We start from the raw sequence: 27,064 nt of genomic DNA on the forward strand, positions 1-27,064 counted from the left end.
GAAATAATAACTACAGCCTCTATTAATACAGGCAAATTGAAAGCTTAAGAAAATTGTCCTGAAGTTGGAATATTGGTAATAATTTGCAACGCCTAGTAGGTCTACCACCTGAAAGCAGTCTAAATTTCAGATACATTCTTTAAATATTTTGTAGGCAGTCTTGGAGAATTGCAATTAAAATGTGTCTGTATGTGTCTATATAAAGTCTCTTTGACGTTTCTTCAACCGCTTTATTAAGGCTATATTTGTCATATTCCAGCCTAAACATAGTCCCCAAACTATAAAAATATACCAAATTACATTGTGTTAAATTCATACTTCAACCAAGAAGAATTACATACACATTTCCACCATCCTCCTGACCCTGGTAAAAGGATTCCAAGATACCACACTAGATTAAAATAGATAGCAGGAAGCATAAGTCAAACACTAAGGCATATCTAGATCCACGAGGTGAATATTTATATAAGGGATGCCAATATAAATATCATTTTCAGTGTGATTTCATGTCAGTTTTGTTGGCAGATTCATCAAACTGATCATCCTCACCATTTTTTTTTTCATTATAAAACCAAAATACACCTCACTCTACCATGTTCTTAATCTTATCAAACTTATCAAACTATATACACACCAGGGACCTCTTACCTACTCCTTCTTTTTCTCTCCATTACTTAATTCAATTCCAAGTTGCAGGAAGTATTCATTATTTTTTACTACAATGTGAGGTCAGGGCTCCCACCTGTAGCATTATCTAAACTCATCCAGCACATATCTTTACTTACCATGAGGGCTGCACATGACCCTATCTGCATGGTTATGTTAAATTTCAGCAGGGAGAAAAATTCAAATTCTATAGGCATCACTGATTCTTTTTCAAGCATTGGGATAGACCTATATCAGATTCACAGTACTTTCATCTACATCAAAATTTCTATAACTTGATGGTCCTAGTAAAGAACAGAGCAATTATAGAAATTTTATATAGAATAAAACTTTCAAGTATATATATACATATACACATACATATATATATAGGTCAAATCCCATAACAAGAGACTACCTACTAGATTTAATCTGATTTAGCTAATGTCTGTTTGAAATACTCTGGCTTTGTTCAGGGCAGGGAGATCTTTTGTTGTAGAAAGATGTTGGTTGTAAAGACTTTTATGCTGATGGGGATTTTGCCACACACTCTTGGAAGAGTAGAAACGGTGTCGTTATCACAATGAAAACACATGCAATTCACAAATTAGTAGGGAAACACAGTGATTTCTAAAGTTACACTGGTATATTAGTAGAGTATATTAAATGAATATATTCTTATGCTAACAACAATTTAATTATGAGTCAACATCATAATTAGGGGATGTAAAGAAAATGAGAACTGGAGACATGTTGACTGCCCAGTTTTTTGCCCATTTTTTCCTAATAATTTTTTTCTTTGTTCATTTCAATCATTCATTAGATTTCTTTTACTCTACAAACTACTGGTAGTCTGTTCTTTTTCCTTCTTGATCAGAGCATGGACTTTAATAATCTGTTGTATCACATTGTGATTGATTCATATATGTGTATGCGTGCCTGTATATTATGTCTTTTTTATGAATATAGGCTCTTCGAGGGAAAATGTCACATTTTTGGTGGGAGTGAGTACTTGACACTTGCCATGAGCCAGCCTCTTACATAACCGATTTAACTAGTTTTTGTTCTCTATGTTTACGAGTGTGGAAAACAAATCTCAGAGAGGACATGTAATTGGACTGAAGTCATGCAGTTGACAACTGGGAGAATTGAGACCCACATCCATGTTTTCACTACTACATTGTCCTTTCTGTGTGCTAGGCACTGGAAGTCACTGTGAAGAAAGCATTTAGTGTTTTCCTGGTTGAGTAAATGACTGCAGGAGAGAGAGGGAAAAGAAAGACATATTCTCTTCTCTTCCCAAAGTGTCGATTGTGTTATGAACTGAAGCACCAACTTCCATAACAGATTTAGAGTAGTATTTCTTAGGTGGTATTTCTTATGGGCTGACTCAGAGGGAAACTTGGGTTTAGGTTCCTGCTCTGTCTTTCATTCACTGTGTGACTCAGGGTAAGTCACCTGACATCTCTGGTCTTTGGTTTCTCACCTGTAGAATGAGGAAGGTTCACTGAGTGTCACTGAGTGTCACTTCAGGTACTATTGCTTTAAATAAATTTGGGTAATTAATAAATATTATTGAGACTAATGCTTATTTGAAGTATCCAAAGAGAAAAAGAGGTATTTGGTACTGCCAAGGTCTCTTGATCGGCTGATAGTCATTGGTAATTAATAAACTGCACTGGTTAATATTTCTGTTCTCAATCTACATGTTTAGAGCTGGAGGAATTTTTCATTCATAGGGACCTGGATAAAGCCATTCAACTAAACTGAGAATGAGCACAAGTCCAGTTTATTACTACTTGTAATCTGTCGTGAAATATATTTATATGTTTCCTTATAACCGTAGAAGGCACTAAAAGTAATAAAAAGCAAACCTGAAAAGCTAAATGAAAACTGATATCAATATTATATATTATTAATTTAGAATCATAGTTTTATTATTTATTCACAAATTTGGTACTTAAATAAAATCCCTGCAAAAATCAAGTTCTTTTTGTTGCACTATAGTAAATATATGCATAGCTTTATATATAACAGATATATGATTACATATGCTTGCATATATGGTCAGAAATCCTATAAAATGGTTATGTACTGAATATTCCTAATGAAATCTACAAGTTTTATTGTAAGAGAACAGTGTTAAGGGAGTGTGAATGAGAGTGCTAAATATTGCCATTTTATAACTATATTTTATTTCTTCTAAAATGCATATTTTTGACATTTTAAACATCTTAAATAGGCATGTATCTTATAATAAATAGTGTGTCATAATAAACTCTCTGGAGCAATTTTTCATAGCTTAGTGCTTTTATGAAATACAGGTATATATTAAAATGTCTTAGATTTGGTGAAGTATGGTAAACATAAATACTATTTTAAAGTTGATCTGCCTTTACTATATATATATATATATATATATATACATATATATATAGTACATATAAAGTACATATACATAGAAAGTACTATATATGTATATATGTGTGTGTGTGTGTGTGTGTGTATGTACACACACACATATATACCTACAGAGACTTTTACCAAATTTGTGAAACTGGTTTTTTGGTAAAATATCAAAGGCAGGAGAATAAAGTCTTTATTTATTTGATCATGCCAAGGAATCATGATTGAAATGATAGAAATCATCAGAGAAATCAGAGGCTTCTAGGTATTAGGGTTGTCTGCTTCAGTTTTCAGATCTTCTCATCCCCAACTGAGAAAGTATGTGAAGACTCATGAAAGATTTGAAAAGAAGGGTAAAAAGCATCAGCTAAAATACTTAGCAGATTAGTAGGCGGTAGTTTCTCTGTCTCTTTCTTAGTCAACTCTGTGTTATATGTTCTATAAGCAAACACATTTTAAGGAATGAGAAATTCTCCGAAAAACATCCACTTTAAACTTGAGTTCTCTGAGTGGGTGTCTAAAAGATTTCCAGGCCACAGCGCCTCACTCCATCGCTCGGTTCTCACCTACGTTTCAGGAGACCACTAAAGTCAAGTTCCCCTGCATCGTCTTGACCTTCTCCACTGTCATTAACAAAAGAAAAGCAAATCTGGGTTTAATGCTGAGACATATACATACATATCAGTTTCCCCCAAACACTACGTATAACGTATATGCAATTTCGTACTGGCACACAAGTCATCAGACTAAATCCACACAAACTATCTCTTTTCACACAAGTGACATTTTAACTTCTGGAGCATGTACTTGTGGAAAAGTAAACGTGAGGAGCTTGTGTTACTCTGCAATTTCAGGAGACACATTTTTGTAGATTGCATATATGAAACTGCTTGGATTTGTGTTAAAACAGAGTAACACAAATGCGCTTGAGCCAAGCAACACAAAGTACTTTGTTTTTCCAAGTTGGGGGTGCTAGAAACATACCTGCATAAAAAGCAAAGGACTTTTGCTGATCTCTGTTATTCATGTCAGAGATTGGCTTGGAGAACGAAGTATACCAGTGTCAAATATATAAGTGCGAAGCTTATATTCAAAGGTAACTTCTTTGTGTCCATTGGTAGTTCAGTCAGATAATGCAGTACCAACATAAAGTACAAATGAAGCTAGTGCAGAACTTTTTTAAAAAGATGCATTCCTTTCCGTTTTAAAGGGATATCATTCTAAACCTTTTGTTTTCTTGTTAACATTTATGCCCTTTAAAATGCATTTTTCAAAAATTCGTCTTTGAATTATTGACGAGCTCTATACTAGGAGTGCTTTCCTACTGAGAAATGCATCTTACATTAGGCATGCAACCACCTTCATAATTTCATAGAAAATAGAAGCTATGGAGCTGACATTTAAATGGCACTACATACTTACATGTTTAATTTTTTAATGAAGATTTTATTTCCTGCTCTTTACAAATGTTAGTTATGGTTTCTAAGGAAAGAGTCTGCAGGTTTAAAAAACAGCGTGTGTATCACATAAGTTTGTAAGAAGTAAACTCAAATAATGTGATTTCAAAATTTCTTTAATAACAGGTAGAGAAGACTTTTGAAGTAAACCCATTTGCATTCTTTGAAATAAAAAAAATTTAGTAGATTACATCTCCCTGTGTTAGAATACGCTTGTACATTGGATGAGTATATTATTGGATCATACATATTTGCTGAACATGACATGAAGAGAAGGTGGAAGGAAAGTAAGAGGGATTAAGGTTATGACTTTAAAAAATACCAATTGATTGATCAGGTAATGCTACATACATTTTTAAGCCATTAAAATTTTCATTTATTCATAATTTAGGAGAGAAATATACCTTTTATTAATGGATTAAATCATTGCTCTATGATAGTTTGGAATGACTTTCCTTATTCAACAAAACTAAGTGGATTCAGTCTTAAGAAGAGCAAAACATTTGCTGTCACAAATGAACTTACATTAGGAAAAATTAAGTGCAGAGAGTAAAATAATTCAGGAAGGGGCTAGTTACATGTGTCATACTCGATTTTTTTTTCATTTTTCTTCTTTGTCCCTTTGCCCCCCATTTTTCAGCCTTGGCAATTGCAAAACAAATCAAATAGGTATCTATATTTCGTCTTTCTGCAGTGTTTGTTATTCTAGCAGACCTAGTGGTCTTTCATCTAACAATCCCATATTTAAATAGTGCTAACTTCGATGAGTAGCTACTTAATTGTGATTTTCTGGATACATGGTTCAGTAGCTCCATGTCATTTCTAAATGAAAAAGCACTTAGGATAAAAGTTTTCGACATGACTTAACTGATGCTATATTATTATATAACTTCCTTGATCATCTAGTGGAAAATAATGCAATTAAGAAAGAGCCGCACGTGAAGACATTAAGAGTATGTTTTTATGAGGCAACTGTAAAACCTGAAAAAATAGGAGCCTCACTCTGACAAGAATATTCTATCAAAACATGATCAGTATATGCTTGATTTGATGTTAAACCTATGGCTTTTCTAGACCGCTAACCTTATATATATATATATATATATATATATATATATATATATATATATATATATATATATATATATATATATATATATATATATATATATATATATATATATATATATATATATATATATATATATATATATATATATATATATATATATATATATATATATATATATATATATATATATATATATATATATATATATATATATATATATATATATATATATATATATATATATATATATATATATATATATATATATATATATATATATATATATATATATATATATATATATATATATATATATATATATATATATATATATATATATATATATATATATATATATATATATATATATATATATATATATATATATATATATATATATATATATATATATATATATATATATATATATATATATATATATATATATATATATATATATATATATATATATATATATATATATATATATATATATATATATATATATATATATATATATATATATATATATATATATATATATATATATATATATATATATATATATATATATATATATATATATATATATATATATATATATATATATATATATATATATATATATATATATATATATATATATATATATATATATATATATATATATATATATATATATATATATATATATATATATATATATATATATATATATATATATATATATATATATATATATATATATATATATATATATATATATATATATATATATATATATATATATATATATATATATATATATATATATATATATATATATATATATATATATATATATATATATATATATATATATATATATATATATATATATATATATATATATATATATATATATATATATATATATATATATATATATATATATATATATATATATATATATATATATATATATATATATATATATATATATATATATATATATATATATATATATATATATATAGCCATTAAAATTTTCATTTATTCATAATTTAGGAGAGAAATATACCTTTTATTAATGGATTAAATCATTGCTCTATGATAGTTTGGAATGACTTTCCTTATTCAACAAAACTAAGTGGATTCAGTCTTAAGAAGAGCAAAACATTTGCTGTCACAAATGAACTTACATTAGGAAAAATTAAGTGCAGAGAGTAAAATAATTCAGGAAGGGGCTAGTTACATGTGTCATACTCGATTTTTTTTTCATTTTTCTTCTTTGTCCCTTTGCCCCCCATTTTTCAGCCTTGGCAATTGCAAAACAAATCAAATAGGTATCTATATTTCGTCTTTCTGCAGTGTTTGTTATTCTAGCAGACCTAGTGGTCTTTCATCTAACAATCCCATATTTAAATAGTGCTAACTTCGATGAGTAGCTACTTAATTGTGATTTTCTGGATACATGGTTCAGTAGCTCCATGTCATTTCTAAATGAAAAAGCACTTAGGATAAAAGTTTTCGACATGACTTAACTGATGCTATATTATTATATAACTTCCTTGATCATCTAGTGGAAAATAATGCAATTAAGAAAGAGCCGCACGTGAAGACATTAAGAGTATGTTTTTATGAGGCAACTGTAAAACCTGAAAAAATAGGAGCCTCACTCTGACAAGAATATTCTAAAACATGATCAGTATATGCTTGATTTGATGTTAAACCTATGGCTTTTCTAGACCGCTAACCTTTGGGCACACAGCATGTTTGGCTACAGTGAAGAGGTGCTTGCTTTGGAATACAGAGTGTAGAGGAAGGGAATATGTGGTTTGAAAAACCCTCCACTTGCACGTTATATAAAAGCTACCTACATTCCCCTTTCAAAGTTACCTTCTCTTGAAAGCAGATCTGATGTCAATGTTTGGAGTAGTCCCGGTAGATTCTAAGAAAGGAAAGAAAACAATAAAATAAATACCCATTACATAGGCAATTTTGTGCTCAGTTCCTTTGCAGGCTGTGGAGGATTCTTCAGATGTAAGGAATGCCAGGTGAAGAAGGGCTGGGGGATGGCTCTGCTCCAGGTGGCTGAGCCACTGAGGTATCATCATTCTTCATCCTCCCTCACACAGAATCAATGTGGGGCTGCAGGAGCTACTGGCTACTATATCCAGTTGTCATTCCCACTAGAATCACCTGAAGAACTTAAAAAAAAAAAAAAAACAGCTTCTTGGTCTCCTTGTTGGAGATTTGGATTCACGAGATCAGGGACAGGCACCAAGAAATCAATACTCTTTCAACAGCCCTTCAGGTGATTCTCAGAGATGCCTGGCCAGGCTGAAGAGGCACATCTAGGCACCAGATTCCCACTCAACACAGAAATCTCCACAGCACCTCCAGGATCACCCAGCCTTCATTTGATGTCTCTTGAAATGGGGGGATCTCATTTTTCCCAGGCTGTTTACAGAACTTTAATGAAAGAGCTCATGCTAAAATTAAGACAAAAAATTCACCTCCTCCTAATTCCTACCTTTAGACTAATTTGTCTGAAATACTCTTGTGTGACAGCACTTCCCCTGTTTATAAATTGTGCATGCCTGGCCTCTTTCACACCACATTCAGCTGCCTGGGGTGTGGTTTCTGCCTTCTTCATCCTACCGGGTACCACTCCAAAGGAGATCCAGATTGATGTACGGTGCCCATGGCCACAGACATCACTCCACATGTGGAACGAGTACCAGGTTGCAGAGAGTAGTGTTATTTCCTAAACCTTGTAATGGTTCAGCATTAAATTACACCAACTCTGTTTCTTGTAGCTTTACCATACTTTGGACTCACCTTAAATTTATCTTTGCTGTCAAGTCAACTTTCTCTTTGTGTTCTTATAGAAGTGCTCCCCCCGACCCCAATCTACATGTACATCTTTACATTTATTCCTATTAAATTCACTCGGAGCACTACACAGAACCTATGGATGAAGAACTTCCCCATCTGACATTGGTCCTTATAAGAGAAATACTTCTCTTCTACACTACTCTTTGGCCATCTGGGAATCCTGGACATCCTTGTATTGTATGAACTTATCCCCAAACTCAGGTGGGAATAAGTGGACCCAAGGAAACAGTTATGTTCAGTAGAAGAAAAATAAATGGCATCAGCCCTCATCTGGGAGGTTGAGGAAATATAGATAGCATGGAGAAGAGATACTTAGCAATAAAATCCCTGAAATTCCATTTTAAAATTGCTTCATAGCGATGTAACTCAGTGGGCTTGATGATACTACCACAATCAGAAACACATAGTTTGAAAGAAAACTTTATTTTCAAAATCTCGTAGTGTCAAGTGAACTTCTCCTCCTCTATCCCCTCACATGCCATGAAAAAAACCCACATCTATCCAAGCAAGAAGACTCTCTTACCGTGTACTTCAAGATCGAATGTGCAGCTGTCAAACTTATCCTTGTAGGTGACCTCGCACCTGTAGTTTCCCGCATAGTTCTCTTTGGCCTTGATGATCTGCATCTCGAATGTATACATCTGCAATGAAATGCATCCGGCATATTTTAACCCCACCTTGCCGACAGAAAGAACCTACCATGTTTGGATGGTTTTCAAATTCCTCAGTATTAGCTTAGAGTTCTGTCTATATCCGGGCATTCCAGCCCAGCGTTCTCAACATAGGAGGGGCCAATGTGTTCCCTAGCTCCTGGCACGGCAGGGACACTTGCCTGAATGTCGACACTAGGGATGGTAACTCTAGAGAAGTTTCTGGGACTGAAATCTCTCAAAGCTGACCCTGACAGTGACCTTTACTCCGTACAGAAGGAATGACCCAGCCATGCCCCAGGAGTTAAGGGTCATACCCGAGTTTGCCTTTCAAAGGTTTCCTTCAGTTGGAGGTGCTTCCCAGCTTTGCTGGCCAGGTCCATCCATTTCCCTTTGAACCATTTGATGGTGGGTTTTCTAAGAAGATCTTCAGCCTTGACTTTGGCTATAAAGGTGATATTTTCACCTAGAGAAAGCACAAATGATTCAGACTGTGGCTTCAAAATTGCCATTTGTTTGGGAAGGAGTTACAGAGGATTGCACAGTACAGACTATGGTATGACATTGTGCCCTGATTTTTTTTAATGCATGCCCTAGGAGTTCTTTGGATACTCCAACTTGTTCTGCTTTTGAGGTTTTTGAGGCAGAAAAGGAGAAACAGGTCAACCAGTGGAGCTAGTTGCTGTTTGGCTTTATCATGTATACATGAAATAAAAATGGAAAGCTTCACGAATGTATGGATTTCTTCCATCCTTTTTATTAGATAAGATGATGGGAAATCTGGACTTACATGACTAAATATGACTAAATGAAGCTAACCTTTTAGAAATAAACCTATCAATTTGTATTGATTGATTGGGTCCCAAGGACATTAAAACTCTAGCCCAGCACTTTGATGTCTTCCAGAAACACCAGGGAGCAAATATTTCCATCTACATGTGGTGTGCTCCTATATTCTAGAGCTGAAAGAAGTAATTTAGGATATGATCAGTCAGCTATGTGCTTACTTGTTCTCCTCACAACATATTCCTCATAAAAATTTATTTCATCAAAATTCCCAGACCCCTAAGTCCTCTCTAACTTACCACCCTGTTTATTTCCTTCATGGCACTTGGCTTTTGTGATTATCTGTTTGTTTGATTTCCTGTTGTGTGTTCTTCCCATTAAGACTGTATGTTCTGAAGGTGCACATGTTATACTCAGTGTTCAGCACAGCACCTAAAGCAGGAGGTGCGCAAGCACTGTTTTTTGAATGAGTATCTCCAAAGTTGAGCCCTCTGTCCCACTTGTTTCCTCTGAGATACTACCCATCATCATATAGCACGTGCACAGATTTGTAACCATCTTATGGGATGAACATGTCATGATGACAGCAAACTCTGGCTCACAGCTCTGAGATACACCAGGTGCTATTCAAAGTACTTCATAGGGACTGTCCCCATTTTACAGATGAGGAAACTGATGTGAACCCAACCTGGCTCCAGGGTCCAGGCACTCAGCTACTATGTGCTAAAAGTCACTGAGATGCTAGCTGTCACTCTCCTTTTCTGGTTATAAAAAGCAAGATTTAGTATATGACTACAACAGAATAGTATCCCGCCATGAAAACGAATGAAGTACTGATTCATGCTACAGCTTGGAGGGGCCTCAAAAACTCTATGGTAAGGGAGAGGAGCCAGACACAAAAGGTCGTGTACTGTATGATCCTATTTAGACCAAATATACAGAATAGGGAAATCCACAGAGACAAAGAAATCAGTGGTTGCCAGGGGCTGGGGGCGGGGGGTGGGGAGTAATGGGATAGTGGGGTACATGGTTGCTCTTTGGGGTGATGAAAATATTTGGGGACTAGATCGAGATGCTGGTTGTGCAACACTGAGAGCTGCTGGTTATTGACTTTAAAATGGTAAATTTTATGTGACGTGAATTTCACTTCCATCTAAAAAGAAAAGCAGGATTTAATGCTTGGCACTCACCAACTTTCACCGATCCCGTTTGAGGCTTTTCCACAAACAGGGTGGACAGCTGGGAATTGGCATTCTGCTTGTCTTGTTCCTCTCCAGCAGGTGATTCGCCAAGAGACCACTCTAAGGAGCAGAAAGGAGGAAAAAAGATCATTTCGGGGACACATTCCTCCTAGGCAAACTTACCTGGGGTGCTGTCCTCATCAACAGTGAAGCTTTTCTTTGTCTAATAAACCTGGGTAAATATAACCTCATTCTTTCCATCCATCGCCCCTGCAGCCATCAGTATAGTGACAGAGTCCGTTCTTACAGGGTTGCCTCTTTCATGATGGATAAAGACCATTTTCTACTCCTAGAAATCATGAAACTTTTCAGGTAAGTTGTTACTCTGTGTGTGTTGGCAGCCATGGTTGCTTTGTTTCCCCATCCTGCCTGTGTCCTGCCACATGATGGTGGCAGGTACATTAAGGCAGTACCATGTCATGTCAGGGGTATGTCTGTAACGTGTCGCATGGATACAACACAACTGGAAAAGACAAAAGGGATGAGTCACTTTGCTGGTCAACTGGGAAAAGTCAGACACCCAAAGCTGGCCTGGGTATTTCTAGATTCCTTGCCATTATGTGATCAGATAATTCCATGAGGGCTGCTTAAATGAGGCCATAGTTCAACAGTTAAGGAACGGATCATGACCTGCAGGCACAAAGTTCAAAAACACTAAATGCATCCTGCAAGAGGGGAGGAACGGAAAAAAGAAACATCAACTCTCTGAGGCTTTCCCGTGAAAAGAGAGAAGCTGAAAATGAAGCTTATTTTCATTTTCTAGGATGCACTCCAGGAGCTTAGCTGGTATTAATCAGTAGTCAACTCCAGTGAGGACGGCAGGAGAGAGAACAGTAGACATCCCCTCTGTCTCCAAGAGCTAAATAGAGAGACATTCAGTTTCAGCCACTTAGTAACTGGAAAAAAAATGCATGGGTGCCAACCCTCTGTTAATGTTTCTTGAAAAGAGGGAAATGTACATTTAGTTATTTTAGTTTTCATGTATCAATCATGCTATCCATGGAGATCATCATTTTCACAATGAAGTCATACAACGTAGACACATAGTTACATATGTGTTGGTGTGTGTGGGGAAGGGTGGTGTGTGTGTGTGTGTATGTCTGTGACACTCACAGTAATGATGAATGTGGGCACTCATATTTGTAACCCAGGGAAGGAACTTGTATTGTTTGCATCCTTTTTATACCTACAAGTACCTGCAAAAGTGCCTGGCCCCTGGGATGCTTGGGTGACTCAGTGGTTGAGTGCCTGCCTTCCACTCAGGGCATGATCCCGGGGTCCTGGAATTGAGTCCCATATCGGGCTCCCTGCAGGGAGCCTGCTTCTCCCTCTACCTTTGTCTCTGCCTCTCTTTCTCTCTGTCTCTCATGAATAAATAAATAAAATATTTTTTAAAAAGTGCCTGGCCCATAAGGATTGTAGTAGGTCCTCAACACAAATTTGCTGAATGAATGAATGACCTCACAAAATTGTAGTGATTGCTGGCTGACAAGATGCATTTCAAGGTTTTTCTGAAATATAATAAAGGTCTATGGAAATGTGAATTATTCTCCAACTTTAGCACATACCCAAAATGGAGGTTTTTAGTTTCTTAATCCCTGTGTATTTGCTAACTGCTAAAATTGATAGCTCTAATCACCATAAATCTGTGGTATATGTGGTTAAATTCCTGTATTTGTGTGTGTGTGTCATGCAAAATTAATTATTTCTCAATACATTAGTTTTCTTGTAAGAGGATACATAATGAAAGATCGCTAAAAAGGCTACAAACGGAATAAAACAAAGATTAGAATCAAAACAGCTTCAAGAAATGAGGTCATTAGTGACTAGATTAGGATGGGGTCAGGATGCCTTGCTCCAGGCGAGTGCTCACCTGAATCTTTTCTTTCCAGGGCCCGACTACCCACACCTGAAAGGAAAGCGTGATTTGGATGATACATGGGCAAGGAGTGAAAATGGAGAGCTGACTTCAACCTTCTTGGATTCCCCCAAACCCCATCTTTCCCCATGATAGAAAGAGCTAGATGTCAGCTTGGATGGAAAAATCAGTAGAACTTCAACTATGAAAGCATCTATAAAACGTATGTGTCTTACTTAAGAAACAATAATAAAATAAAAGAATTCAAATATCTAAAGAACAGGGAATAAGGGCATATAGCTGGAAATGGAAGACAAACATTTTTGTCCCTAAAATTTATATCGAAGATCGACTAATCTTATTTACTTCAGAAATAAATAAATAAATAAATAAATAAATAAATTTCTCGTTTTGTTAAAAAAAAAAAAAAATCATCATTAAAGTCAAGTTTTTCCCTCCTGGTGTTGGCAAGGGCAAAACATTGTCTTATCAAGGTTCTCTACCTTTTCTTTTTCTTTACTGTCAATTAACAATAAGTTACCATGTAGGGTAAGGGGTTGGAATGGTCCTAACCTGGAGGCACGGCGCTAGGTGGGGAGGCTTCCTCTTCATCTGAAACAAGAAATGGGAGTAAAAAGTCAAGAAGGAAAGGACTTTGTCCTGAGTATCCTGTGAAAAAAGAAAGCTGGAAAAGAAGAGAAGAAACACAAAATACTTTGAACTGAGGAGTCAGCCTTAGAAGACTCAGTACCTGAAAGGTTAAATTCAATATTTCAGACCAAAGAGAGAAATAAATAAATAAATAAATGAGTTGAGGGAATAGAGAAACCCAGTGAAAGTGTAGATGGAGAAATGGAACTCTGCGCAAACTTTTCATGTGATTGTACGTTAGAAGAAAATCTATGTTAAAAATCAAGCCTTGACAAAGTCAACAGTAGAGATGTTTTCAAGTTCTTACTTTATAACTAAAATCAATGTCAGGCATAATTCATATACCACAGTCATTTGAATGCAGACGTGGAAAAGCATAAATGAATGAGAACTCATTCTCTCCTGCTCCTGAAAACCTTGTGATTAATTCCCCTTTCATATTTAGGAGACAAAGGGAAGCATTACCAACATTACCTTGTCTAAGATAAGATAAATTTTTCATACTTGCTAAATTTACTAATATTTACTTTGGAACTTTTAAAGCATTTTCCCATGATTATATTGGTGTTGGTCAATGCTGTATACTTTTTTAATCTTTATGAACGCATATTTGCAAAATTCAAAATATGCCTTATAGAATTTATGTGCAGACGCACTGCATATTCTTCTTTTCTAAAATGTCTGAGTTTTAAAGCGTCTTTAGAACTTTAGATACTTAAATAGGCATTTGGCATCACCTGAATCTCTGCCTCTCCTTTCCCAAAGCATAAAAATTAATGTTAGAAAAAAAAGTTAATGTTAGTGTGAATAATAATAATAATAATGGTTGTACTTAAAATGCTAGAATAATTGTGAATTTCATACCACAAACCAATATGACTATATAAGACAGGATACAGAAAACACAGCTGTTAAATTTAATGTGCTTTTAAAAATTCCCAACAAGAGGTAAAATAGCACATTTTTATATAATCTGTTAGAATATTTACTACAAAGATTATTTACTAGCCTGAAATTTCTTTTCTAAAACGACCAATCAAGAATGTTTTATTATTTTTTAACAAAATAATTAAATGCCAGGCATTTAATTACATATTTAACATTTTATTCTTGGAACCTATTCAGAGGCTTTTTACTGAAATGTGTAAGGAATCTTGATTTAAAGTCCTGTCAAAATTCTTGAAAATTAAGTTTTAAACCTCAACCAAATCCTAGGAAGGAGCTCCTTTATGATATGTAAACTAGAGGCTGGAATCATTTTGAGTCAAATGAACACTTCATTTTACACAGGGTTTGTGGTTGCTTGTTTGCTTTGTGCACTATGCATAGTGAATTGAGTTGGTTGTTTGGAACGCAAAATGATTGAGAAAAGAGTATTTACATACTTTCATAAAACTAAAATGAAAAGAGAACCCACCTGTTAAGCAAAAATTTGATGGGTGAGTAGTTTCAGAGCACACTAAATGATAGAGGGAGGTGGGCAGGGCCAGGTGAGTTAAATGGACGATGGGCATTAAGGAGGGCACTGTTTTGATAAGCACTGGGTGTTATATGGAAGTGATGAATCACTGAATCCTGCTCTTGAAACCAATATTATTCTATATGTTAAACTAACTAGAATTTAAATAAAAACTCTAAACAAAAAACTTTTAGAGCGACATGCACAATTATTTTAAACTATTAAGGCAGCTGCAGTGCTTCAAGGTGTCATGAAATGATACTCTGATGATCCAATATCACTTCCAAACAGCAATTACTTCTCAACTGGTGATTCATTATACATATATTTTCAAATTTACTAAAGTGCTAGGAAATATAATTGGCCAGGGGCAAAGTTTTTTATTTTCCCCTTTCAAAAGTAGCTTTGGTCCTGGCATCCCATTGGATTGGGAAATGGAGTTAAGATATTGGATCCTGACCTTAAATTCTTGAAAAGTTGCCTGCTTGCATTTGGTTGAATTGGATGAGAATAAAAGGTCTAATTGTTCTTATTTATGGAGGGAAAACAGCGACTATTGCTAGAAGGGAAACTGAATATCCAGCTCTTCTGGATTGTGCCTAATTGAACAACACATATAGGAAAGACATGGCATCATACAAAGAATATTTTCAAATAAAACGAAACAATACAATATGTGAGTCATTAAATTCATTCTATTAATTATATTAATAATTAATTAATTAATTATATTAATTATATTAATTCATTCTATTTAAAAGACTACAATGATGATTAAACATCTGGTTTTGGCTCTTTAGAATATAGCATATCTGAAGACCTCAGACCAGAGCTGCAGACTATCTCCCCAAGCTCACGGAAGGGAAATTTTCCAAAGCAGAATTTTACTTGTCTTTGAGTCATGGGAAAATAGCATTTGTAAAAACATAAAAATGATTCTTTAAATGACTGAAGTTCCCAGAGAAGAAGGCCTGGAAAGTAGAGAAGAAACTCAGTTTCATAATGCAAGCCTGAGATTTTAGGGGGGCACACATAAAATCTGGAATACCAGCAAAGAACTGCAGAGATAGTAGGCTATATAGATTCTTATGGTCTCATATACTCTCTTTGGCATAAAAGAAAACTTCAACATATAGTCTATTTAAGTTGCCTTTCTTAATTAATTTTTTAAGTCATACAAACTTGGGACAATTGATGAGATTTTTGGAAAGACCAAAAGCACATAAAATATATGTGATTCTCAACAAGCCTCAAGTAACTGCTGATACAATAATACCTTGTTTGATTGTGATCAAGCTATGAATCCTCAAGCAGAGAAATCAGTTGTGGAAAATATTGGCTCCCATGACCAAAATAACAACAGCAGTAACAACAACCACGTATGGAAGGCAATAGCACCAATGGCTAACATGAATTCATCATGTTTGGAGGCATCTGATTAATTTCTCATACTTTCTTAATGAAAAGGCACATGTCTCCATATCTTGATGCTTCTAAAATCAGGATTCATCCTACAGTAAATATATCATTTTGATGAGTTTTTTTCTTCTCCAAATTTATTAAACCAATGCTGCAACTTATAATGGTTGTGTCACAGAATTGAAAAGTATGGTAATATTAGCTTTTAACAAAGATCATTATGAAGAAGTAATGTTAACTATAAAGTGTAGAGAAAGCTCATTAGATGGTTGGTTGTCTGATACCTAAAGGTAAAACTGCTCAAAAAAAATTTAGCATGTGAGTAAAAAGCACCAGAATAATGTTATTGCAGGAAAGGGATCTAAATGAAGAAAAAAGTCTAATCATTCTTTTAATTAAAAAAAAAATCATATCATTTAGGAGAAAACTTGCTGGAGCTTCTGCTGATTCACTTCCTCATCTGCCACCCACATTTGGGCCAAATGAAAGACTCTTCACATCATGTTATGTGAGATCTTTAATAGGCACGAGTTTCATTCACGATTGTTTATGCAGTAATACTAATGTTAATGCCTGGAAAAAGAAAATAAGTCTTTATTAACTTGCAGTGATTACCAAAGCCAAATATTTTTTTCTGGAAGAAAAATTTAAAAAGGCAGTAAATATCCCAGTTGGGTTTACCAAAATATAGATAAGACTATAAACTATTGGGCAGCCCCAGGGGTGCAGCGGTTTAGCGCCGCCTGCAGCCCGGGGTGTGATCCTGGAGACCCAGGATTGAGTCCCACATCAGGTTCCCTGCATGGAACCTGCTTCTCCCTCTGCCTGTGTCTCTGCCTCTCTCTCTCTCTCAATCTGAATAAATAAATAAATCTTAAAAAAAATCTAGACTATAAGCTATTAAGATGCAAAAACAAAGAAAAATCTTAATGTCAGAAGTTAGCATCAAAATGAATCCTAATCTTCAAAGTAATGTCTGATTCTAATGCTCTGACACATCTGGAAGCACTCTCAAGACCAGTTTTGAACCTCCAATTGTTAAGGTAAACAAGAGACCCAATCCCATTACCCTGTATTCACATGTACCAAGGTTGGCTGACCAAAAAAAAAGTATGATCCCACTTGATCACCCACATAGTTCTCTACACATGGCTCTCCGTGACAACACTGAGTGAAAACTTGCTGAATAAATGGACATTGAAATAAAAGACAGATCTTTGGTCTTCCTGAACATATAGAAAAGGAGAACTTATACTTAGTGCTCCATTGATTGGCCACCTGAATTATTCTGGAGGAATTCTAAGCCATTTTTATAAGGACATTGCTCCCCAGTATGATTACTCTAGAAGAAATTTGTACATCTAATTTCTGGTATTGCTGTTTGGTTATACACACTTCCATGTTGTCATCTCTATTGTTTCAATTCCAGGACAAAGTTGGCAGTACAAGGGAGCAAGGCAGCTGGATGGACAACTCCAGAGATAAGCAAATGAAACATATTAAAACCCCTTCCTGGGAAATCAGCTATTTCCCAGACAGAGACCCTTAGTAAATGTGAAAAAGTTGGCAAATCTAACCACAAACACTACTTATAAGATTGATAGAGGAACCAAACAACATCCTCCAGCTATAAAAATAATTTTTTTTAGGACATTTCCAGATTGCTGCAGAAAGATTCAGTCAATCCGAGGACAACATTAAAGCTACATTGCTGTGAATAATGTTCTTACTGGTGACAGTCTTGGGGCTATTAATTGAATATACTTCAAAGAATTTGATAGAGGACTAATTCAGGTGCTGAAAATGTACTAATATCCAGGCATGACCATTTCAATCATTTTAAGTGAGTTGGCCTTAGAGTAAAAAGCATCCATCTGTTCTGAAGAAGAACACTCAGAAAGCACAGCACAGGTATCTTATCCTGAGTCTCACTGACTAGGAGTATGCATGAGATAGTCATGCTCCTGCCCAGCAAACATAGAGAATGGGATGAAAAATCTATCTAGCTGACTGCTGTCCATATGATTCACAGCTAAGCCCACCTGGAAATTCAATCATTCATTCTACAAGCATTTATTAGGAATTTGCTACATGCAACTCTCTGCCAAACAGTGCAAGAGGTGAGCTAAGGGAACCAAAGAGGTGTTAAGACATGGTACCTGACTGTCAAAAAATGTACAATCTCTTTGGGAAAGGAGTGAACCACAACTAGGTGAGTAAGTGGAGAAAAGAGCGATTTAGCAACAGAGGCAACAGGTCCAAGGGAAATCAGGAAGAGGAAGGGCAGATGAAAGTGAACTAAGCGGCACCGAGGAATGGAACCTGAATTGATTGGCTAAAGAACAATGAGATGGATGAGCACTGGGTGTTATTCTATATGTTGGCAAATTGAACACCAATAAAAAATAAATTTATATTAAAAAAAAAAGAACAATGAAATAGCCTGAGGGCTGGGGGAGGCTGAAGGGCAGGGAGGGACATTGGTCAGGGCTGGAGGAAAGGTCCTGTTGCACCTATCAATCTTGGTTTTGCTCACGCAAGCCTTCTTTCTCAACCAGGGCAATGCATACAGCTGTGAGTAGTGTATCTACCTTCTACTTGAGCATTTTCTTTGAAATTTCCCTGTCCTTGATGAAAGTAATAGTTGAAGAGGACTGTGTATCAGTCCTTCCAACCGCTGACCTCCTTTATTTAGGGATATCACTTTCTATCATAGCTCGATTTGCTTTCTTGTCTTGTAGAGCAAATACAAACATGGCAGTTTATGTGGCTGGACATGTGACTACATGTGGCCATGGCCTTGCTTAACTTTCACAAATGTCAGAAAAAGTGCTGTTAATTTCAGGATGCCCGAGTCATTCGGCCTTGCTCTCTCATCCTACTCTGTTCTGCGTGTAGAAAAGAGTTTTTGTTGATTGGTTGACTGGTTGATTTTAACCATTTTCTCATTTAAGCATACAAATACAACATGATGACTTTTCACATTAAGGGTCAGGAGCGGGCTTTGTTTAAATGCTGACAGCTTGCACTCTGGGATTATATCATCAACTTTGTTAGTTGAGCCTTACAGCCGGGTCCAACTACCTTTCCAAATTTGGAAACAGAGGTGTATGCCATTGGCCTTGTAGAGAATAATGTTACAATAGCTTCAGCCAGGAAGTCTAAACATCCTTGAACCCATCTCATGGAAGGAGTTCTAGGAGTTTGAACTGTCTGAATTCCATAAGCAAATAACCTTTAGACTGTAGCCCATGTGGCCAGGATTTGTATTCATGTTACTATCCACGGGAGCCACTGAAGGTCAAGGACAAAGTGAGTGTACTAACATTATGTGTTCATTTATGAGACCATAAATTCAAGTGAGCTGAAGAAAAGAGGTCCAATGTACTGAAAGAAAGAAAAAAAAAAGTATTTTACTACTGTATAGGAGACAATAATACCACAGGAATCAGATAATGAAATATGATGTAGCAAGAACAGAGAAATACTCGGCATGATTTTGAGTAGCATCCAAAACAAAGAGAAACAACTTATTGCAGTCAGGAAATAACTGGTTATTCCAAAATTCAAACTATGTGATTCAATGCACAAATAAAAGATGAACCCTTAAGAGTGATGATGCAAACATAGAAGCAAGACCATCAAGTTTACCTCTGTAAAAACCTTCTTAATGACTTCCTCCACAGGGAGACAAAGCAGTGAATGTTTCACAGATCCCAGCAGTATGTGAGAAAGATTCATCATTTCTTCAGACTGGACTATTTCCATATAAAGTACAAATGGCATAATAATATTACAGTGATGAATGAGCTTCCCGTTCAACAAGGAGCCGCATAATATTTGCTTACTGTTGTATCGTCAATATATATAAACTATCATGTAAGTCTACACAAATACATAGAGCTACCAAATGATATGCTCACCTTCAAAGTTACTGCTGAGACCTGACACAGTTCACACAGTAACACAAAAACAGTTCGTTAAAAAAATATATATACATGTCATCCAGATAGCTTTCCAAATTTGCATAACAACCCAAAGACCAGACACCTCTTTTCCTTTCCATGCCCGTAACTTGGAAACTACCAATTAATTTGCGGGCATCTCAACAAGTGCTTGTGATATTTTTATCATTGTTGTTTTTCTTTTAGAAAAGGGTCTTCTGGGACGCCTGGGTGGCTCAGTGGTTGAGCATCTGCCTTCAGCCCAGGGCATGATCCCGGAGTCCCGGGATCGAGTCCCACGTCAGGCTCCCTGAATGAGGCCTGCTTCTCCCTCTGCCGGTGTCTCTGCCTCTCTCTCTGTCTCTCATGAATAAATAAATAAAATCTGAAAAAGAGAAAAGAAAAGAAAGGAAAGGAAAGAAAGAAAAGAAAAGAAAAGAAAAGAAGAAAAGTAAAGAAAAGAAAAGAAAAGTAAAGAAAAGAAAAGAAAAGAAAAGAAAAGAAAAGAAAAGAAAAAAGAAAAGCGTCTCCTGAAAACTGATTCATTCATTTTGCTGACTGGTCACGCAGATAAGATGCAAATGAAGAACTCTAAACTACAGAAACAAAAGATCATTACTGACCTCTTTCTGCTTCTAATTTTGTTGCATTCAGCCTCAGGGTCCCTCCCTGCAACTCACCTTTTGCTGGCTTAGTTCCGGCTTCCTTCTCTTTATTTGGTTCTGTGTGGAAAGTACAAGCACATTTTTAAAAGCGTCTTAAAGAAAGCATTTCAGTGTGTGATGAGTAATGGGATGGAGGGTGGGAGAGAAGAAATTAATGACAACAGTACAGGTCACAAATGATGCTACATATTCATGCTGTATGTGAGTTATGAATTTGAGAATGATAATGTAAAATCACATTAAACTTCTAATAAAAGCAATTAATAAATCTGATCATTTTGAAAAAAGTACACAGAAACATGCAGTACAGATTTTGTCAACATATGCTTTGCTATGCTGGGACTGTGTTAAACACGCTGGTGTGGAAGCAAGTATAAAATGTAGGTCACTTCATGTTTAGACCCCAAAAGGGACTGACTTTTTAAGGAAGTTTGAACCAGGTAATGACTCCAATTGTTTGGACTTCTCAATAATATTATAATAACGAGTGAGGGTATAAAATCTGTAACTGTAAAGTAGCTTCAAGGAAAATACTTTGGTGCACGTACTAATCTCCTAGGTTGAGCTGAGTGGCAAAAAGTGCAACACAAGAGCAGTAACACCCGACTTCGTCAACTGAGACAGACCATCTAGCTTGCTCCTCTCTGTCCAGAGTCATATTAACTTAGGTACCTGCAAACAGTGTATGACTTGGGACATACATAAGAAAAGAATTATTTCAAGCATGAATTCTCTTTCTTGTACTGATGAACAAAGGTCTGATTCTTGGTTAACTAATAACTTACTTAGCAAAGTTTGGTAGGAGAGTTGTTTTAGAAGCAGGAGGTCAGTATTATACGATGGATATGGAATATGCTTACGCCGTCATAGGGGAAACTCCAGAGGGGCCCAGTGACGGCAACTGATCTGAAGAGCAGAAGGGAAAGGTTATGTCTGTAGTGGCCTGTGGGGTTTCAGTGCACTCATACTGTCAAAAATAACTCTGTATGTGCAAGGAGCAAATATCCCAAAGAAGAACATCCTAAGAAGAATGTCCCACGTCTATACTGGCTGAAAGAAAACTAAACTGAGCTTGTCCCTATTTGAACTCACATGGTACTGAGCCTGCCTCATCCATCTCTAGAAATATTATTGGATTTAATGGTTTCTTGAGCTGTGAATCCAGTGTCCTTAGCTGGACAAAGGGGCTCCTGGGAATGGCCAGATTTCTCAAAGCGCCCTCCTGAAAATGATGTCCAGGATGGTGAGCTTCATAATCCCCTCATCAATTGCCATACAAAAAAATCACCAGCGACTGAGGCCTATTTGTTTCCTGCCTTCACCTGGACCATGGTCTGCAGTGGCCTTTCACCCCTCCCTTCACACCGTCAACCAAAGAAACTTTTGCTAGGTCACAGACTGCCTCGTGAGGTTCTCGTGGTGTTGTCCTGTGTTTCAGTCTAATGGTTGTATTATATCTTGTTGTTCTCCAGATTGTATTCTATTTTCTACTTGGTTGCAAGCAAACTGAATCCAGACAAATGTGTTCTGCTTAGAATTCCAATCCTGTTCTTTTCCTTAGGTCTGTGTCAACATGCAAGCAGGCTTCACCTGTCCTGTGAAGTAGTGATGCCCACATCCCCAGGCCTTACCTCAACCTTCCAATGAGGGCAGGAGAACTCTGCACTCCCTGTGTTTTTGTTGCCACCTGGTGGACAACAGGGTCCTAAGACGGGAGGAGGGAGCCTCAGAGGCCACCAAACTGTTGGGAAACCATTTCTCACTCAAGGTGCTTGATGGTGCCATAGTTCCCGTGGGCAGGAGGCTGCTCATCCTCTTGGCTGAGGAAGGATGCATTTCCTCCTCTCACAACAAAGGTGTGGGCTTCGTTTGCCTTTAGCTCTATGTGAGAAAGTGCTGTGAAGCCTTTACCTCCTTCATCCTCTGTGATGCTACAACGGGACATAACACCTTGGCGTAGCTAGGAGGGTGTCGTGAGTATATGACATGCCATCCAAATCAGATCAACATGAGGGGACCACATAAACACAGTGTTACTACTACTACTACTACTACTACTACTACTACTATTACTGTAAACTCATTGAAACTGTGCTCATCCAACTTCTCCATAGGAGTTAGGTTAAAACTCACAGCTCCAGTGGAGGCAGATCATGCTGGGATGGACGTTTTGTATATGCAGCCCAAGCACATGAAACGGTGTTTTTACTCACCTGGGGCTGGAGGTGGGGGTGGAACTGGGGCCGGGGCAGACACTTCATTTTCTAGAAATGAAATGAATAGTGGAAGTGTTAGTCTCGCTTCTCACAGACAGCAGCTACCTTCCCCAGCCCCAGGCTACTGCCACTCCAGGGCCAACACCTGCACACTAACGAGAGGGGTGGAGCAGCACAAGCATCAACCTGCAGCCAGCACACACTGCCTTTGGAGGTATGGTGTGACACGAGGATCTAAATGGTATTCTAGAACTTCCCAAGGGCTACTGATGGAGCATAGGTAAATTGGGGATTCAGGGGGTCTTTGGCAGTTACTTATCCCCTCAGACAGCAGACTGAGCACTTAATGGCATGGAGCCTGTTTTCCGTTTCTGGAAAAGTGGACAGGACACCTTTCCTATATGCACAGATTGCAAAGAGGATGAGACGAGACATTGTGAGGAGCATGTATGTGCCTTCAGGCCTCCAGGGCTCACATTCCATATAACCTACAGTGAAGATGGTCTTGGTAAAGGAGAGCCCGCTTTCCCCAAAAAGCAAGTGTCTCTGATATCATCCTGCCCTCATGAGACATATGTCCCAAATGGTGACACAACCAAAGTCCCCGGGCTCTGCAGAGTCTCCTTCTACCACAAGGCAAACCATGGCTCATTGGGAAACAGAATTAACCCCTCTCCAAGTCGTTTCTGGGAGTGCACATACCTGGAGTAGATTTCTTTCCTTTTTTTATATTTATTCATTCATTCATTCATTCATTCATTCATTCATTTGAGAGAGAGAGAGAGAGGAGGAGGGGCAGAGGGAGAAAGAATCTCAAGCAGGCTCCATGCAGGCACAGAGCCTGATATGGGGCTCAGTCTCACAACCCTGAGGTCATGATCTGAGCCAAAATCAAGATTCAGAAGCATAGCTGACTGAGCCACCCAGATGCCCCCTGAAGTCGACTTTTACTTACACTTATTCAACTTTTTGAGAGTTTTCGTTTTGAGGTTTTATTCCTGGCTTGGATATCCAGGATTATAGAGTAGTCTGTCCATGAGTTCTTTTAAAGGAACTTGTGCTAATGAGTACACTATGTCAAAGCAGCTAAAGGCATAGCCCCTGACGCAAAGGCATGGACTTTTCCCTGTGGCATCCCCCTGGATCCCCTGAACTGGGAATTAAGTGACGTGTGTATGAATCAGCGTCTCCTACTCTAGGGCAGGAAGAGGCAGCTAATGATGTCGATCTCTCTTAAACTCACTTCCTGCTTGGTGAATATCAAAGAAAATTTTTATTCTATAAGCACCTGGGATCCCAGGGGCTTCATCTCTGTTCAGATCTAAGATGTTTTACTTGTATTCTCCACAAATGGCTCTTTCCAAGCAAAGAGAATGACAACTCTCATCAGTGTGGCCCAAAGGTCATCACTATGTGTAGTCTAGGCAGGCTGGAATGAGCATCGAAGAACAAGTGGACTGCACCCCAGTAGAAATCAAGAAAAGAGCGATATGGGGCTGTTGGGAGGCCACAGCATCTTCTTATATCACTAATTTTTTTGTGCTCAGTCTAAACTCCAACTTAAAAAAAAAAGAAAGCCATTTTCCTTCAGATGACCATAAATAAGTATGTTACTACTTACTAAGGAGGGAGAAAAATATAAAACCAAAGGAGACAACACACCCACTGTTCCGGTGGAAGGCAATGTGGTAGGATGCAATGTAGACAGAAGACTCGGTGAAACAAGTGGCCCCCGGATAGCCTCGAGGGAAATGTGTTAGGTTCTTCACCATGTCGACAAGGATCTGCAGTGCCAGCGTCCACCAGGAGACAAAACCCTAAGTCAAAGTACTTTATCTTCAGAGATCCGAGTGCAGAAATGGAAATCTCATGTTGACCTCCTGGCTTGGGGTGAGCTGCTGTGGCACACAAATATCAGGACACCGAGAGCAAGAAGCCAAATTCTTTAGCGTACTCTCTTGGATGGGGTCGTCGTTGCCTAATGCCCGGAGACCTCTTCCTGGCTCTCCCTGCAGATGAATTTCTCCGCGCTCTACTCTCTTTTCCCCACAGCTGCAGGGATCACTGTGTTTCATCCCGATATTCTACCAGAAAGGGTCTCTGGGATCTGTTTGGTGAGGTCTACACTCTTTGCCATCACCAGTAGGCACGTCCTCCTTCCCTCCCCTTTAGTGCACCCTGGTGGCCCCCTCTGTTCTACAGCTGGTTTCTTGATCCAACTTCTGACCTGTTGAATAGTGATGATCTTTTCCCTGACAGACCTTTTGTTTATTCCCTGAATGTGACTGCATCAGGTAGACCTCAGTTAGAATCCTGACTCTAGGCCTTATTAGTGGCGTGATCCCAGGCAATCCCTTCATCTCTTTGGGCCTTGGTGTCACCATATGCGAAATAACAACAAGATGTTAATGTATGTAAAGTGCAAGCACAGGGCCTGCAGGTAGACAGAACTTTATAATTTGCAGCAATAACTACTACCATTGTGTTGTCAGTCTTGGTCTATCTTTTTGACAATTCTCGGAGCACTCCCAGAGCTAATTTTTCCCTTCTGTTCCCCTCCCTTATTCTCTTGGCATTCGGAACAACATGATAATACACCTTTTATTCACTAATTATTTTAAAATTACTTTCCATTTTTCTCAGTATATCTATGTTTATTTTCCCTCTCAATGGAACAAGGACAGGGATCTTTCATTCCTTTCCTATTTCCCTAATACCTCATTTTGTTGTTGAAAACCCATTAAATGCATACTGAATAGATTTAAAAAGAATCAAAAGACTTCATTGATGATCGTGTAAGTACTATCACATCGCCCATGCTTTCTCAACATCTAGGTAAACAAAAACCCATTTTTGTAAGGGAAACTGTGGTTACTTAAAGTCTTATTTTGGAAGTAAGGCCAAGAGTGAATTCTAATCAAAAGATTAGAATCAAAAGAATAAAAGAGAAATATTTTGGGTACTGAAACTGTAAATGTGATCTGAACATGAATCATCCATTTCCATGGTGTTTGGAGCACTGTGTTCTATGCAAATGCCCCCAAATCAAAGAAAAATGAAAATTTAAAGGGCTTAGTTCAACTTCCAACAAATCCACAGAACTTCAATCATTAGCAGCCAACTGTACTATAGTCAGAACCACAGAAATATTACAGGATATTAGTGCTGATGTTTTTAGAATGTTTGCAGGAAGTGGAAGTAGGAAAATGCACGTCTGCCCAATACTGGAAGAGCCAAAACTTTTCCTTCTTAAAATCATAGAAACCTTGTCACTTTTTAGCCAGTGGAGGAATAAATAAGTAATAACCACGTATAGGCTTCCACTGCGTGGAGGACGTAGTGTCTGTTAATGTCTTATAATCCTTACAACTTTCTGAAGCCAGTGCTTTAATTAAACCCACTTTGCAGATGGTAACGGAGACTCGTGGAGGCTTCACAGCTCTGCCCCAGGTCTGCCTGCCCCCGACCCTGGGCTTTGCTACCTGGAGCTGTACTTCCCTTGCTCAGCTTTCATACTTGTGGAAGCATAAGAGGGTTGATGGACTTTTGAAAAATATCCCTCCATTCTTCCTAGTGAATTGGTTGGTCTTACTGCCATGGGCACCCAACTTCCTGTGGGTGTTCTCCTATCTCTAAGAGTGGAATGTGCCTCAGGACCTCATCTATGCAGGGGAAATAACAGCATGACCTGTCTTAAGAGCCTTTGGCTCATCAT

General features: G+C 37.2%; 1 protein-coding gene across 6 annotated transcripts in view; it reads right to left on the bottom strand.

Annotated features, from left to right (window-relative positions):
• Window positions 1-27,064, bottom strand: part of MYBPC1 (myosin binding protein C1) — a 94,968-nt gene that overhangs the window by 54,615 nt on the left and 13,289 nt on the right. For 4 of the 6 annotated variants that reach the window (XM_041738357.1, XM_041738354.1, XM_041738359.1 and 1 more), the window contains exons 2-10: window positions 23,347-23,397; window positions 21,149-21,190; window positions 13,569-13,607; window positions 13,011-13,046; window positions 11,087-11,197; window positions 9,428-9,576; window positions 8,984-9,101; window positions 7,459-7,510; window positions 3,618-3,674 (exon numbers count right to left, since the gene is read on the bottom strand). In XM_041738357.1, the coding sequence (XP_041594291.1) occupies window positions 3,618-3,674; window positions 7,459-7,510; window positions 8,984-9,101; window positions 9,428-9,576; window positions 11,087-11,197; window positions 13,011-13,046; window positions 13,569-13,607; window positions 21,149-21,190; window positions 23,347-23,397 (655 nt within the window). The remainder of the gene's footprint in view (window positions 1-3,617; window positions 3,675-7,458; window positions 7,511-8,983; window positions 9,102-9,427; window positions 9,577-11,086; window positions 11,198-13,010; window positions 13,047-13,568; window positions 13,608-21,148; window positions 21,191-23,346; window positions 23,398-27,064) is intronic. The other 2 variants (XM_041738358.1, XM_041738360.1) reach the window with 1 other exon arrangement.

The sequence above is a fragment of the Vulpes lagopus genome, chromosome 23 (genome assembly GCF_018345385.1).
Source record: "Vulpes lagopus strain Blue_001 chromosome 23, ASM1834538v1, whole genome shotgun sequence".
Taxonomy (NCBI): Eukaryota; Metazoa; Chordata; class Mammalia; order Carnivora; family Canidae; genus Vulpes; species Vulpes lagopus.